General features: G+C 37.0%; 3 protein-coding genes across 3 annotated transcripts; 2 read left to right on the forward strand and 1 right to left on the reverse strand.

Moving 5' to 3' along the window:
* Positions 1 to 1,921: 1,921 nt before the first annotated feature.
* LOC113307931 (serine/threonine-protein phosphatase BSL3-like) lies at positions 1,922 to 10,679 on the forward strand. The gene is made up of 21 exons (XM_026556401.1): positions 1,922 to 2,381; positions 2,674 to 2,734; positions 2,860 to 2,938; positions 3,024 to 3,103; positions 3,195 to 3,289; positions 3,405 to 3,504; positions 4,189 to 4,258; positions 4,382 to 4,483; positions 4,594 to 4,675; positions 5,911 to 6,090; positions 6,659 to 6,923; positions 7,026 to 7,266; positions 7,396 to 7,566; positions 7,767 to 8,005; positions 8,205 to 8,289; positions 8,430 to 8,528; positions 8,607 to 8,806; positions 8,911 to 8,986; positions 9,230 to 9,365; positions 9,455 to 9,594; positions 9,971 to 10,679. Exons 1-21 carry the CDS (start codon positions 1,922 to 1,924, stop codon positions 10,052 to 10,054), a joined length of 3,045 nt encoding a protein of 1,014 aa, XP_026412186.1. The 3' UTR covers positions 10,055 to 10,679.
* Positions 10,680 to 11,148: 469 nt separating this feature from the next.
* LOC113312361 (probable xyloglucan endotransglucosylase/hydrolase protein 25) lies at positions 11,149 to 12,141 on the forward strand (the record flags this gene model as incomplete). The annotated part of the gene is made up of 2 exons (XM_026561119.1): positions 11,149 to 11,206; positions 11,354 to 12,141. Coding segments are annotated over 2 exons (846 nt in total), but the record flags the coding sequence as incomplete, so codon positions are not given.
* Positions 12,142 to 13,110: 969 nt separating this feature from the next.
* Positions 13,111 to 14,480, reverse strand: LOC113313587 (syntaxin-121-like). Its single transcript, XM_026562379.1, has one exon. The coding sequence runs from the start codon at positions 14,351 to 14,353 to the stop codon at positions 13,370 to 13,372; it is 984 nt and encodes a 327-aa protein (XP_026418164.1). The 5' UTR covers positions 14,354 to 14,480; the 3' UTR covers positions 13,111 to 13,369.
* Positions 14,481 to 15,469: the final 989 nt, after the last annotated feature.

Consider the following 15,469-nt stretch of genomic DNA (forward strand, 5'->3'; position numbering starts at 1 on the left):
ATCTGCTGTTATTGAAGATTTAATTAGGTTTTTGTTTTCTTGATGTTTGCTGCGATTGGAGATGCTGATGAAGATGAAGACGAACTCATCTTCATCTTGCTGTTGATGCTTCAAAAAAAAATCTTCCTGTTGATGATTGATGTTGTTGTTGCTATGTTGAAGACGTCGAAGAAGATGAAGATGATGACGACGTTTTTATATGGAGTTCATTTCTGGAATGAACTCTGTTTTTTTAGGTTTTTATATGGAGTTCATTTATGGAATGAACTCTGTTTTTTTAGGTTTTTATACGGAGTTCATTTCTGGAATGAACTCTGTTTTTTTTAGGTTTTTATACGGAGTTCATTTCTGGAATGAACTCTGTTTTTTTAGGTTTTTATACGGAGTTCATTTCTGGAATGAACTCTGTTTTTTTAGGTTTTTATACGGAGTTCATTTCTGGAATGAACTCTGTTTTTTTTAGGTTTTTATACGGAGTTCATTTCTGTAATGAACTCTGTTTTTTTAGGTTTTTATATGGAGTTCCTTTCTGAAATGAATTCTGGTTTATGTAGGTGATTTCTGAAAAAATAAGTAGAAATTAACAAGAGTTCATTTTTGACGAATGAACTGCTACAAGAAAATAAGTAAAAATTAACTCAAAAGGGTATTTTTATCTGTTTTATATTTTTAAATAATTATGTACCAAACAGTAAAAAACGTTTTCCTAAAAGACTAAACAGACATGGGACCACCTAAAAAGGACGAAACGATATTTTTCCGTATGAATATTTCACAGTCGTTGTACTATCATCATTAATCATAAGAAAGCCAATATATATGTAAGTTAGATTATAAGTTCAAGTATGCAACTGTGTTTCAAAGGCCACATTGTATTACCAAGTTAGCAAAAACAAGTGAGATGAACCAGCAGAGACACAAGAAAGTCAAATGCTAAACTATTACCATCAATCAAGTTTCATAGAATAACATTGAATTGTTTGACATATAATGCTGCATCTAATATAAGATGCAAGTTTTAAAAAATCATTGTACAACACAAAATTGTACAGTAATGTATATATAAATTAATTCACGCATTGTGACAATTTTTACGATTTAAATTAAATTTTAATCACTCAATCAATTTTCACAATCAATCAATTTTCTTGCAATTTCTCATACTGAAATAATCATGTAAAATCTTCTGAGTTGCTTAAATTGACATCATCATTACATCTTAATGTTTTTTTTTATGACGCTCGAATAAAGTCTGTATAATATTTTATTTCACTATGCTTGAATTTATTGTATGTTATCAGGGTACCGATATTTACCATCCATCAACGGTTGAAATTGAAATTTCACGCCATATGGGAAGATTCATTTTCTTCAGGAATCACAGCAATGCCCTCCTCGCGTTTAGTGTAATAAAGCTTTATCGCACCCTAATACCGAAACAGTACTCCCGGTTCAGAAATACAAAAGAAAGGAAACGGAGAACGGAGTTTGGGTTCTTAGATTTGTCTCCAGGGCCATTGAGATCTTCTCCCCCGTTTTTATTCCTCGAACTCTTCGAGGGAAAAAAAAAGAAGAAAAACTAAAAACAGAAAACAAAAACTATGGAGAATAAGCTATAGATTTAGAACCAAAACCTAAATTAATCTCTTTTTGTGTTCTTTTTTCATTTATTGCATCTCCCAATTATTTATTACTAGTTGTTTATTTATTTTATCATCATTAATTCATCTTTGATCCGAGAGCAAAAGGGTTTGTTTGCATTTGTTAATTTCAATGATCTTGTAATGAATAATATTTATAACAATTATAATGTTGTTGATGACGATGATGAAAAATGATTCCAATCGATTCGAAGAAGAAGAAGAATCAAATCGTTATTACTGAATCTTGAATAACAACAAGGAGGTTTTTGAATCAAAAAATGGAGGTTGACGATTCAACATCATCAGAAATCGATCGGGATCCGGTTCAAAATCAAGACCCTAATTCACCATCTTCTTCTATTGATAATAATAACAATAAACATGGTGGTGGTGGTGGTGAAGTGCTTAGTGGTGGTAATGATGAGCAAATACCATCTGGTGCATCAACACCAACCATGGCAGAAACACAACAACAATCTTCTTCTTCGTCTTCTGTTGTTGGACCAAGACCAGCTCCATCTTATACAGTGGTTAATGCTTTAATGGATAAGAAAGAGGATGGACCAGGTTCAAGGTGTGGTCATACTTTAACAGCAGTTTCAGCCGTCGGAGAAGAAGGTACACCTGGTTATATTGGTCCTCGTCTTATCCTATTTGGTGGTGCTACTGCTCTTGAAGGCAATTCTGCTGCTTCTGGTCCTCCTACTTCTGGTCCACCTCCTGCTGCTGCTGGCATTCGTATGTTCTCCAATCCTTTTCCTTTTTCCTATTTCATTTGGGTTCTCAATTAGAGGAAAATGTGATATTAAAACCCTAATTTTAATGTTTGAGTTTCTGGAAAGAATTAGCTTTTTATTGTATAGATTTTTTGTATAAGCAAGGTTGTAGTCTATTGAGATTGCCTTTACAATTGCGATGAGATTTAATAGAAAAGCATGAAAGGATAAGCTACATTGGCTAGAAAAGAGCAAATGCTGGAATTTAAAACCATTAGAGTTGATTTTTCTATACTTGCAAATGTTGATTGCAGGTCTAGCTGGTGCAACTGCTGATGTCCACTGTTACGATGTGTTGTCCAATAAATGGTCTAGGTAAGCAGTGAGCTTCGTGATTTTTGATCTTTATTGGTCGGAGGATTTCATCTTTACTTGATTTGCTTGAGATATTAATTATAGCATTCCTATCTATCCTATGCTTTCTATCAAATTCTTTGTAGGCTTGTCCCATTGGGAGAACAACCGTCACCAAGGGCAGCACATGTGGCAACTGCTGTGGGTACTATGGTGGTTATTCAGGTTGGCATTGAAAGCTAAACTAGTGAGCTGCTAGGATTTAATCTTTTATTTATGCCAATTGACATAAATGGATTTATTTTACCAGGGTGGAATCGGTCCAGCAGGTTTGTCTGCGGAGGATCTTCACGTGCTCGACCTTACACAACAACGACCACGATGGCACAGGTTAGACTTGACAATACGGATGCATGAATACTTCTTTTGATGATTTTTCTTGGTCTAAACAAGTTTTACGTGCCCCTTATTCTTTTGATAGGGTTATTGTTCAAGGTCCTGGACCAGGGCCACGTTATGGACATGTCATGGCTCTTGTTGGGCAAAGATTTCTTTTGGCAATTGGTGGAAATGATGGTAAGGAAACACTCGTCACAGTTGAAGACCTCTTTAATTACAATGTCCATTGCATTTAGTTGTTGCCTCTTGGGGTTTGTTTGAGATTATATTGGTAACATTGCTCTGTTTCTAGGTAAAAGGCCTTTAGCTGATGTTTGGGCACTGGACACAGCTGCTAAGCCTTACGAATGGCGTAAGTTGGAACCTGAAGGGGAAGGTCCTCCTCCGTGCATGTGAGTTTCCTACTTTATCCTATGTAAATGCTTGTGACTTTCTTACCTGATTTGTACATAACGAATCAGCAAAAAGAGGAAAAAGAAGAAAAAGGAACATCTATACATTCTACACTAAGAAATGCTGGGTTAGGTGGTGCTAGATGCCGAGTTTACTTTTTCTTACTTTATGTATAATTTTACTCCAGATGGTCAAATATTTGAGTTAGTTGGATAAAATACCATTGACACTAGTCTTTCTTCATTGTTAGTAAGCTTGTAAAGCATTAATGAAGATGCATCAATTTCACAATGCCAACTGTTCGTCGAAGACTAAAACAATTAATGTTTTTCATTTGTCTGTGAAGTTACGGGAACTACATCTGTTATATTCTATTGATGTTCCCTAAGGAGGAATCATCTACCTTTTTTACACAATATGTGCAATTTACCATCTGTATGGGTCTTGGAATGATAAACGCTGTGCGGTGAACTTCAGATGTTATTCTTTAGGTTGAGAGTGGTGCTTCTATGAAAGAAAAGTATGAGAATCATTTATGATTCTGATGAGATGGTTGTTTCATTGATTAAATTTCGTATAGGGTCAGCTAATTTGAGTGCACTCTTGGTCCCGTGGTTACGGCAAGCATGTAGCAGGAAGAGTATATCTGTTTCTATCTGATTGTTGCTTGGTGTTTCACGTAGGTACGCAACTGCTAGTGCACGTTCTGATGGTCTTCTTTTGCTTTGCGGAGGGAGGGATGCGAACAGTGTGGTGAGCTAAAATAGTAACTCAATGCGTACTTATCAGAGTAGAAAAGGAAGAAGGAAAAATTCTATATAGCCATTTTTCTTTTCTGGTAAATGTCTCATAACATTCATAACTTGTCCTTTGCAGCCATTAGCGAGTGCATATGGTCTTGCAAAACATAGAGATGGGCGTTGGGAATGGGCAATTGCGCCTGGTGTCTCGCCATCTCCACGATACCAACATGCAGCAGTTAGTTCCTCTTACTTTACCTTGTCATTTTGAGTGCTTATATATTCTTATTATTAGATATATTGTTGTTTTATCTTTTTGGATTATTTAGTGCTTACTCCTTTTTCTAGGTTTTTGTTAATGCACGGCTTCATGTGTCCGGAGGTGCACTTGGTGGTGGGCGCATGGTTGAAGACTCATCAAGTGTTGCAGGTATGCTTGGTTCTCACTCCCAGATGTGTGTTAATTAAATGTATATGGAGTATGAAGATGTGGGTAGTTAATGTTAAACCTTCAACATCGAGAACCATCACAGAGGAGATTTATTCCCTATTTTAAAAGGATAATGTTGTTAATTATCTTCTTTCAGTTTTCTACTTTCCTTTGGTAATAGTTCAAAGTCCAAATTATTTTCCTTACGCGCTTTTATGCAACTCACTTCATCTTACAAACTCTTTCTCAGAATTCCTAACAAAAAGTATAAATTCATAATGAAGATATAAAATATATCACTTTTAAAGTATGTGTAAGAAAAATAAAGTACTGAGCATGTTAAGTAACACGACTCACACGAGTCACACCCTCCAGAACCAAGAAATTGTTCGATTAGTTGAATCTTGATGTCATAAATCCACCCGTTATGTTGCAGTCTAAATAAAATGACAACACAGACAATTGCAAAGTCTCTCAGATTGGAAAAACTCATGTTTGGAGATCAACTAGTATGATATAATGCTAGAGCTGAAAATTGTTTGTACAAAGAGTGAACGGATGCACTTATCTTGACAACTAGTAGGCAATTTAAGATGGGTATTACAGAGGGGTAAAATCGGTGGAAACCGAAATAAAAAATCTATTGGTGCTGCACAGTGATGAGTATCATCGAAGTTTCAAGCCTTGGTGAAGAAACGCATAAACATGAGTATCATCGAAGTTTTAAGCCTTGGTGAAGAAACACATGTTTATGCCTTATGCTGCCCAATTTTATACAGTTGGACTACTGTGCAGGACGCCTTAATAAACCTTCTACCGCAGTGAGTGACCAGTTTATGAGTCAATTTTAAGTTCGAATTGGTCAATCGAACCTGAGATTTATTACCGATGTATAATCTGTGTGTATCTGTTTAGGAATACCTAGAGAAACAGAGCCTATAATTGTCTCTGAAATTACTTACTTAGATCCTTGTACTTTTTAATTATAACTTCTTAAAAGAGGAGATCCGAAAATAACAACTATGTAATAAAACAAGAGTACTTTTTTTTTCTAATGTAGATGAGATTTTATTTTTAGCTCTTCTTATGAATAAAGATTGGATAACTTATATTTGATTTGGTTGAGATACTTGTTACTCTTCAGGAGTTCTTGTCTTCCTTTTTTTAGAATCCTTATTAATCCCAAAACAGTTACTAAGAGCGTTTTGGATGTTATCCTTTTTTTCCTTGTTAAGTGCTGGATACTGCAGCTGGAGTCTGGTGTGACACAAAAGCCGTTGTGACAACCCCCAGGACTGGCAGATATAGTGCTGATGCAGCTGGTGGAGATGCTGCTGTTGAGTTGACGAGACGTTGTAGGCATGCAGCTGCTGCTATTGGAGACCATGTTTTCATTTATGGTGGACTTCGTGGTGGTAAGAGAAGAACCGGGTTATTTTACCTCTTATTGAGGGTGCATTCAGTTTTGATGTGTTTGGTCAACTAGTTATGACTTCCATGCATTGGTTTAATGAGGATCACTTGTTTTCATTTATGGTGGACTGCAGCCCTTTTAGGTACTCTAATGAGGATCACTAGAAATCTAGTGTTAATGACAAATCACAGTATCTGGTTTCCTGATCACATATTCAGTGGTTAAACCAGCTAGCCATTGTTCCGGTTTGACAAAATTGCCAGTATATACTTGGCCCCATTACTAGACAGTACTCAGAAACAATATCTTATTTCTCTCGACAAAGTACCTTTTCTTGATCATGGTTTATAATATCTGCACACCGATCTATTATCCCAACAGGTCTCCTTGTTGTGGTTAATCACAATGGTTTTCGAGCACAGCTAGTAATCGACCCAGCATTTAGATGTTGTTTTTGAGCTTTTGTATCATATTATGTATCTACATTTTGCATCTCTACTACTGAATTTTGTGTTGGTTGATCTCTACGATTGAAACTATCCAGCAAATTTACGGTTTTATCTCTGTAGGGGTGTTGCTGGATGACCTTCTTGCTGCTGAAGATCAAGCTGCCGCTGAAACAACAAGTGCAGCTTCACATGCAGCTGCAGCAGCTGCAGCATCTAATGTACAGTCAGGGAGATTAACCGGAAGATATGGGTTTCTTGATGAAAGATCGAGGCAAGCAGAAGCAAGTCCAGATGGTGGCGCTGTTGTGTTGGGAAGTCCTGTAGCTCCTCCTGTGAATGGAGATATGTACACCGATATAAGCACTGACAATGCCTTGCTTCCAAGGTAAACTTATAGACATCCATTAATATGCTAATTTCTGACTTACTACCTTCATTCTTAGTAGTTTCTTGATGGGGGTTCTTAGAATGGACTGTGCTTTTGCAGGAGACCGAAAGGCGTTGAGTACTTGGTAGAAGCCTCAGCAGCGGAGGCCGAGGCTATTAGTGCTGCCCTAGCCGCAGCTAAAGCCCGACAAGTTAATGGAGAAGTTGAGCAGTCACCAGATAGGGGTGACCGTGGGGCAGAAGCTACCCCAAGCGGAAAACAAATGTCTACAATTAAAATGCAAGATTCTCCTATGTCAAATATCATCCCTGCTCCTGGCGTTCGGCTACACCACAGAGCTGTAAGTAGAAATATTCCGTACCTGTGTTTGATATTTGAATGTTATGTCTGGCAGGGTTTTTCTGATATAAAAACACTGTTATTCTTTATTCTAGTTTAACTTGGCCCTATTCTCCCTACATATCTACAGGTGGTTGTAGCTGCAGAGACTGGGGGAGCTCTAGGTGGTATGGTCAGGCAGCTTTCAATTGATCAGTTTGAAAATGAAGGCAGGAGGGTTAGCTATGGAACTCCTGAGAGCGCCACAGCGGCTAGGAAGCTATTGGATAGACAAATGTCTATCAATAGTGTGGCTAAGAAGGTAGAATTTATTTTGTATTCTGTTTGAATGTGGAGGAATTTTTGATTCAAATGGTGTTTGAGCACTATAATCTTCATATTTTGAATTAAAGATTCTTTGGTATTAACCATCAAATGACAAAGTCTCTTACATACGAAAAATAAATTATGTGATTATATGCTAGTAGTTTCACTATCCTTCTTAAACTTTATACCTCTCAGGTAATTGCACATCTTCTGAAGCCTCGTGGTTGGAAGCCCCCTGTACGCAGGCAATTTTTCTTAGATTGTAATGAAATTGCCGAGCTTTGTGATTGTGCGGAACGAATATTTTCTACTGAACCAACTGTTCTAAAAATCAAAGCTCCTGTGAAGATATTTGGTGATTTGCATGGGCAGTTTGGGGATCTCATGCGCCTGTTTGATGAGTATGGATCTCCGTCAACTGCTGGAGACATATCGTAAGTCCCTGCTTTTCTTAATTGTGTGCATACTAGATAACACCTGATTTTAATAGTGTTACAATGTTCAAATGTTGGATGATTTTGGCAAATATTTTTGGTGTGTTGCTGTGTATATGGTTTTGAGGAATGATATAAGACCCACATTGCAAACAGATGTATTCATTCATGTGTGCTATTTTCTGTTAATGTCCTGCAGATATATTGACTATCTCTTCTTGGGTGATTATGTTGATCGGGGCCAACACAGTTTAGAAACTATAGCCCTTCTGCTTGCTTTGAAGGTACCACCTGGGATAGTATTTCCATTTTAAAATTTAGAACGCTTTTACTGCCACTAATTGTTCGTTTGATCATCTATCTTTTTTCATCTCTATTTTTCATTATTTGTTGTCGTCAATCTTCATGGGCATTTGCATTGCAGGTCGAGTATCAACAAAATGTACATCTAATTCGGGGAAACCATGAAGCTGCAGACATCAATGCTTTATTTGGCTTTCGGATTGAGTGCATAGAGCGAATGGTATGTGATTTTGATAGACAACTATATAATTTTTTTATTTCGGTTTCAATTTTATCAACTGAATCATTTTGATGATAGGGTGAGCGGGACGGAATATGGGCTTGGCATCGCATAAACCGGTTGTTTAATTGGCTTCCTCTGGCAGCCCTAATCGAAAAGAAAATCATTTGCATGCACGGTGGCATCGGGAGGTCAATTAATCACATAGAACAAATAGAGAGCCTTCAACGTCCTATTACAATGGAAGCGGGTTCAGTTGTTCTTATGGATTTATTATGGTTGGTACATTTCTCACTCCTGAACATTTTGCCCTTAGTGTAAGCAGCCACTTCTTATTGGATTTGTTCTTTATACTCGGTTTCATCTGATATTCTATTTATAGGTCCGACCCTACAGAGAATGATAGTGTTGAAGGGCTGCGGCCAAATGCCAGAGGTCCTGGTTTGGTTACTTTTGGGGTGAGCACCTTGACTGTATGCGTTAGTTGTTTTAGATGTTCGGTTAATATTCGAATCAGCAGTATGTTTCCACTTGCTTTAAAGAACGGGTTGCTGATTGCAAATATTGGCTGAATCATTCTTATGGAAAAGTGAACTCCTGCTGTACATCGAAATAATACTATTTATGATTTTTATTCTTCTACTTCTGCATGACTTGTTAGTTTTCTCTAGCCTAAAACTAACTTATGCCATATATTATAGCCTGACCGGGTTATGGAGTTCTGCAATAACAATGATCTCCAGTTGATTGTGCGCGCACATGAGTGTGTAATGGATGGTTTTGAACGTTTCGCTCAGGGACATTTGATAACTCTTTTCTCGGCTACCAATTATTGTGGTACGTTACTTCCAGTATCCTTTCCTTCCGGATTAAACTCTAAAGTGATCTTATTCGTTTATTTTTTTCTGGGTAATTGCTTGCTACAGGTACTGCAAATAATGCAGGAGCTATCCTAGTTCTTGGAAGAGACCTTGTGGTCGTTCCAAAACTCATTCATCCTTTACCACCAGCAGTTACGTCACCGGAGGCATCACCAGAGCGCCATGTAGATGATACATGGATGCAGGTAATTTATATGATTAACTTGTACTCCAGAAAAAACATCTTTTTAGCTGTTCTTTCCATATTGATATACACTAAAAAAAGAATATTACCTTGTATTTCTAGGTCGTTGTTTTCTAATGAATTTGTCATTTACATTCTCCTCCATCCTCTACAAACCGACATACATGCACACTATTTTTCTCGTATCTTCCAGATCCTCTACTCTATCCCTTCACTATCTAAAGATATTATGTGTGATGATATGGTTTGCAGTATTGTTAGTCAGGGAGCATACATGTTCCCACAGCTATTATGTTTTATATATAATGCTGCTTAGTCAGAAATGCAAATTTTTCTTAATTTTGATAAACTGACTGTTTGCTTTTGGGAACCATTAGGAGCTTAATGCTAATAGACCACCTACACCAACCAGAGGTCGGCCTCAAACTGCAAATGATCGTGGTTCTCTTGCTTGGATTTAAAGGTCATTCTTCCTCAGAAAATTGATATTCAGTGACAAGGTTTTACACCCCGCTAAGCTGGTGCTAGTGAGTGCTGTCTGGGATTTGTTTTAATAAAATCTTATGTGAAGCACGAGGCATTGGAATTTGGGAATGAATTATAAAATCAACTTCTGATTTGTTTGTGAAATCTAAGTATTCTGAGAGGAGCCTTCTGTTTCGGTTGCAGTAGTACCAGAGGATATTTTGACTTGGTAAATTACAGGTGGCATGGGTTGCATTGACCACCCTACAAAAAAACAGCTACATGAGTCTTAGTATGGTCATCCCTTGTAAATTGAACAACGAGCAAATAGGAATTTTACAGTCTTTGTTCTGGTTAGTAAATGGTATTTGTTTCATCAATTAGGTATATTATTCTTTCTTTTTTGCCTTTGTTAGCCATCTTTTTTATTTTTTATTTTTGGGAAGAAATATTCATATGAATCACTGCCGGTGTTCATTCATCCATGTATCATATTGTGTTTTCTTGTGTAATTTCCCTTCGTGGTTACTGCCTGTACAATGTATAACCTAACCTCCTATATATTGTGTGAAGAGAAGTGATTTTTGTCTCTTAATATAGTAACATTCGAGAAACTTGAAAGAACAGTGATAATTTTGTTTCAGATTGTCTAGTCAGAGATTTTGTTCTTGAATCTGCTTTGAAATATTTTTATCTATACCGTAGTTTTGTAAATTAAAATACTAGCAGGGCCGGGAAGCATCAAGCAATAAGCATGCATGGTAGTTTTGTAAAGTGCAGTATATGTTGCTTTCAAAGCTTCAGTAGAAGGCGCACTCGGCTTAAATTTTCTGGTCTATTTTGGTACATCTGTCTGTATTTTTTTTTATTCATTACATAGGCAGGTTGGTTGGACGAAATCTGATCCAGGGGAACAGAAAATTGAAGAAACTATTATGGTGATTCTCTGAGAAAAAAGCCACCCGTCAATAATCATCTTCACAGAAAATCTAAAAATCTCTTTCGGTTTCATGCAAAATGCCAGCTGCAAATCCACCAGTCACCACCACCAGATTCCGCTCTTGCAGATGCATATCCTTGCTAACCAATTTGCCGATCTTCTTTTACATTCATGAATCTTTCTAGCTATAAATGCATAGCATTAGCCTGCTATTGTTATTCCACTGCCCCCAGATTCCCCAAATACTTTCACTCTCCATTTTATTTCTTGGATATGTATGATACCAAAATGTTGATTTACAGACCATTGATTTTCTTTTCGTTCTTTTTCTTCCCTTGCTTGCTCTTGGTTTCAGCTCAATTTAATAACGAAATCGATCTATCTTGGGGTGGTGATCGTGCTAAATTCATTGATAATGGAAATCTTTTACAACTTTCCCTGGATCAAATATCTGGTGCAGGATTCCAAACAAAAAATGAATATTTATTTGGCAAAATAGCTATGCAAATCAAAGTTGTACCGGGTAATTCAGCCGGCACAGTCACTGCTTACTACTTGTCTTCGTCAGGGAGTACACATGACGAGATAGATTTCGAGTTTCTTGGGAATGTTAGTGGAGAGCCTTATATTCTTCATACAAATATTTATACACAAGGGAAGGGTGAACGCGAACAGCAATTCTATCTTTGGTTTGATCCCAGACTGGACTTCCATACTTACTCGATCCTCTGGAATGAACATCGGATAATCTTCTCAGTAGATGGCACACCCATCAGGGTCTTCAGAAATGCTGAACATTTAGGAGTTCCCTACCCGAAATCCCAACCCATGCGTCTTTACTCAAGTCTTTGGTGTGCTGACAACTGGGCCACAAAGGGCGGAATTGTTAAGACTGACTGGAGTCGAGCCCCATTCGTCGCTTCATATCGAGCATTTAAAACAGACGCATGCACGTACTCAGCCGGAAAGTCATCGTGTTCTTTGCCACTGGTGAAAGGAAGATGGTGGAATCATCAAGCGCTCAGCAATGGGCATCTACGGAAACTGCAATGGGTGCAAAGAAATTACATGATTTATAATTACTGCACTGATTATAAGCGATTCCCTCAAGGAGTACCACCTGAATGCAAGCTAAATAATTAAACATGTAAACAAATTAAGAAACTATAATCTGGTTTGTCAAGAAGGTTTAAATAATCAGTTACATGGTGAAAATATGCAACTTACCAAAGATGTAATCTCAGTATAAATGTACAAGTGTTCGTAAAAAAGTAGAAAAAGGCCACTGGAGCCGTCCACTACGCCTTTTTTTTAGTACCATTTGAGAGACATGAAGCAAGTCGTGATTAGGTAGTCCAACCTTCCTTTCCAGGGAAAAAAAAAATCAAAAAAAGACAAAGGAGAAAGTTTCTCCAGCTAGCTTGATCTTGTAAATGGGATGAAGAACTATTCACGAAGATGCAGTAGAATATGTCATCATGTCAAATATTCCGACTTTTCTTATAGGGAAGGCTTGTTTAACTTGTTTGGGTTGTAGTTTCTGTATGTTGACTTAGTTGTCTGAACTCTGAAGGTTCTGAATTGTGCAGATTCAGTTTAATATTTTATGCAGGAATACCTTGTGCCCATCAATTGGTGAATATGGTTTGGAACGAGCAAACCACTCTCCATTTTTCTATTTCCTTTTAAAAGAAACACCATATTTGACATGGTGTTTGCCTCCAACTTGGGAATGAAAAAAAAAAACACAATGTTAAATAGAAGAACATAACACGTCAACAACTCAAAAATATTACTAGTTTTCTGCAAGGGCCATTTTTTTTTAAAATCATTTCTTATTGACTATTTTAATGATACGATAGACGCGACTTGATCGAATATCATGTGATTTTTCCTTTCTTTCTTCGTACACTACTTGCCATCTTCTCCCGATGAAAATTGTGGAAGAAAGCAACCTTTATTTTTCAACAATGGACATTGTAACGCGCACAGCCGCACACATCAAAGATGTCACCATTTACATAGACGCTACGTCTTGACTGATCTGGGCTCCTCAGCTGCCATACACTTATATTTCTTTGATATCAAAAGAAAAACTGTACGATGATTTCAGGAAGCTAACCACGAATTACTATTGACTTACTGATTCTACCATGTTCTACAACAAGGATACATAATTCTGATATTCTCTTATTAACAACAAATATACCCAAAAATTAATACAAATATAAGAATTAACAGATTTACTAAACAAATAAAATTTTCATATTACAGTAATATAAGACAGAATCAGAAAGAAAAATAAAAAACCAAAATATTGCAGAAAATTTCACCAAACTAAATTTCTTCGCTTCTTGCTGGGGGTATAAATCTATGAAGCAGGAGGAGAAGGAGGAGGAGTAACAGTATTACTGGGGGCGGCGTTGCTGCCGCCGCCGCCTCTAAGAACAATTGGAAGAGTAATAACCAGAATCACAACCAGAAGCAGTATAACAGCATAACAAGTCCATTTCCTAGTACTTCTTTGATGTTTCTTAGCAGTTACCAATTGTTCAGTTCCACCTCTAACAAATGAATTAGCTCTAGCAACATGACTTTCAATATCATCTAATTGTTCACCTTGTACTTCAACTAACACAGCCATATCTAAAAATACTTGATGTAAATCATGTAATCCTTTCTCCACTTCCTTAACAGCATCATGTCTTTCTTGAATTTCACTTATAGTATCTAAAACTCTTCCTCTTCCTTGTTCCTGAATCGCTTTCTGTAAAAACGATTCACTTTCCCCAGTCGAAATCAAGTTATCAACAATTGAATCAGCTGGATTTTCTCCAGTAACCGTGTAGTATCGTCTCTTGACTGTATCTTTGTACTCTGATGAAATCTTTTCACGGAGAGAATTGAAATTATCCATTGAATCTTTGAGTTTTTTGCGGAGTCCATTAACGACTGATGTTCTTGTCCGATCTGATGAACTACCTGGTCCGCAACCTGGGAAGCTTCGATTTGATGCGTTTGCTCGATCTAATGCTTCTAATCGAACTTTAATGAGTTTAGCTTTTTTCAAAGCTAATGAAATGTCTGAATCCATACGAGATCTTATTTCTTTGATTGATTTAGCATTATGACTTGTTTTGCTTTCTTCATTTGCATCTGAAAGTTTTTGATGTATTCTTTCAACTTCTTTTAATTCATCTTTAATACTTTCAACATCTTCAAAGAATTTGTCTAGGTTTACACCTACCACTGTTCCTCCTCCTCCTCCCATCTGTATATTTCCACCACCACCACCACCTTGTTCAACATCATCGCTTCTGAATCTAGCAAACGATCCTGCTAACAAATCATTCATCTTCTTCTTATCTTGAATACAAAAATCAGACTATAATTCGATCAATAAGAATTTCAGATTTCTCCCGAGAGAAGGAAATAGAGAATTGATTAATTTTAGAGAGAGAAAGGAAGAGTTGACAGTGGAAAGCCGCGGTTTTGGGCCGGCTATGTAGGCAATGAATGATTAGTCAATGGTCAAACCAAGTCTTCTTACAACAACTTTTCTCTTGTTTCCTTGGCACTTTCTCAATGGCTGTGTCCCTACGTTTTGAATAGTCTCTTTTTAACTTTTGAATATGAGATTTTTGGAAGTCTTTCTCTTCATCGGAGACTTTTCGTTTTGATTCCTAAATGATCCCCAGAGGAAGATTTCAAGTGGTTTGGGCTGGGGACCAACTTTTTAGTAGATGTTAAAGCTAAGCAATAAGTGTTGGCGATCTGTCTATACAGGCGAGGTTGTCGATAGTGCTAGAGTTTAACCATTTTACCATGCTAGAACGACGACTATAAGGATTGAGCAGCCGTCATCATGTGATGAGGTGCTCGATAAGATAATTTCAACATATAGAAACCAGTGACTTCTAAAAAAAAATAATGAAATCAATTCTGAATGTTTTAAACATTATTTCTGGTTTAAACGTACAGTGAAATTGTCTAGTATGACAGTTACCGACTTGGTTATATAATCTTCATAGGAGATTAAGTCATTTGATAGTTGCAATAGAAAAAAAAAAACTCGTTTTTTTGGCCCTAACTTGCTATTATTGATCTGGCCTTCAAAAGGACTTGTTCAGTATGGAAGAGTGTTATTTGGTTTTGAGTCCAACATGCAAAAGAGACTGAGGGAACCCGAACATCCTTATCAATGAAAAGAAAGCTTCACAACGTATTTCGAAAGTTCTTTGGCGATGTGAGGTTTTGGATATTGTATGTAGAAAGTACCGTGTATAACAAGGCGAGAGGACTTGGTTGCATCATGTCACTTCATAGGAGAAAATTATTTTTTCCATTTGATGATATACTATAAAATTTCAAAAGTAATTAAACAAAAAATTATTGTGAGCGCACAAACCACGAGGGGGTCCGAACGCTCACAATCAATCATTATCGTCTAAAGAGATTATGATGATGGTAC

This window comes from Papaver somniferum, chromosome 9 (assembly GCF_003573695.1).
Source record: "Papaver somniferum cultivar HN1 chromosome 9, ASM357369v1, whole genome shotgun sequence".
Lineage (NCBI taxonomy): Eukaryota > Viridiplantae > Streptophyta > Magnoliopsida > Ranunculales > Papaveraceae > Papaver > Papaver somniferum.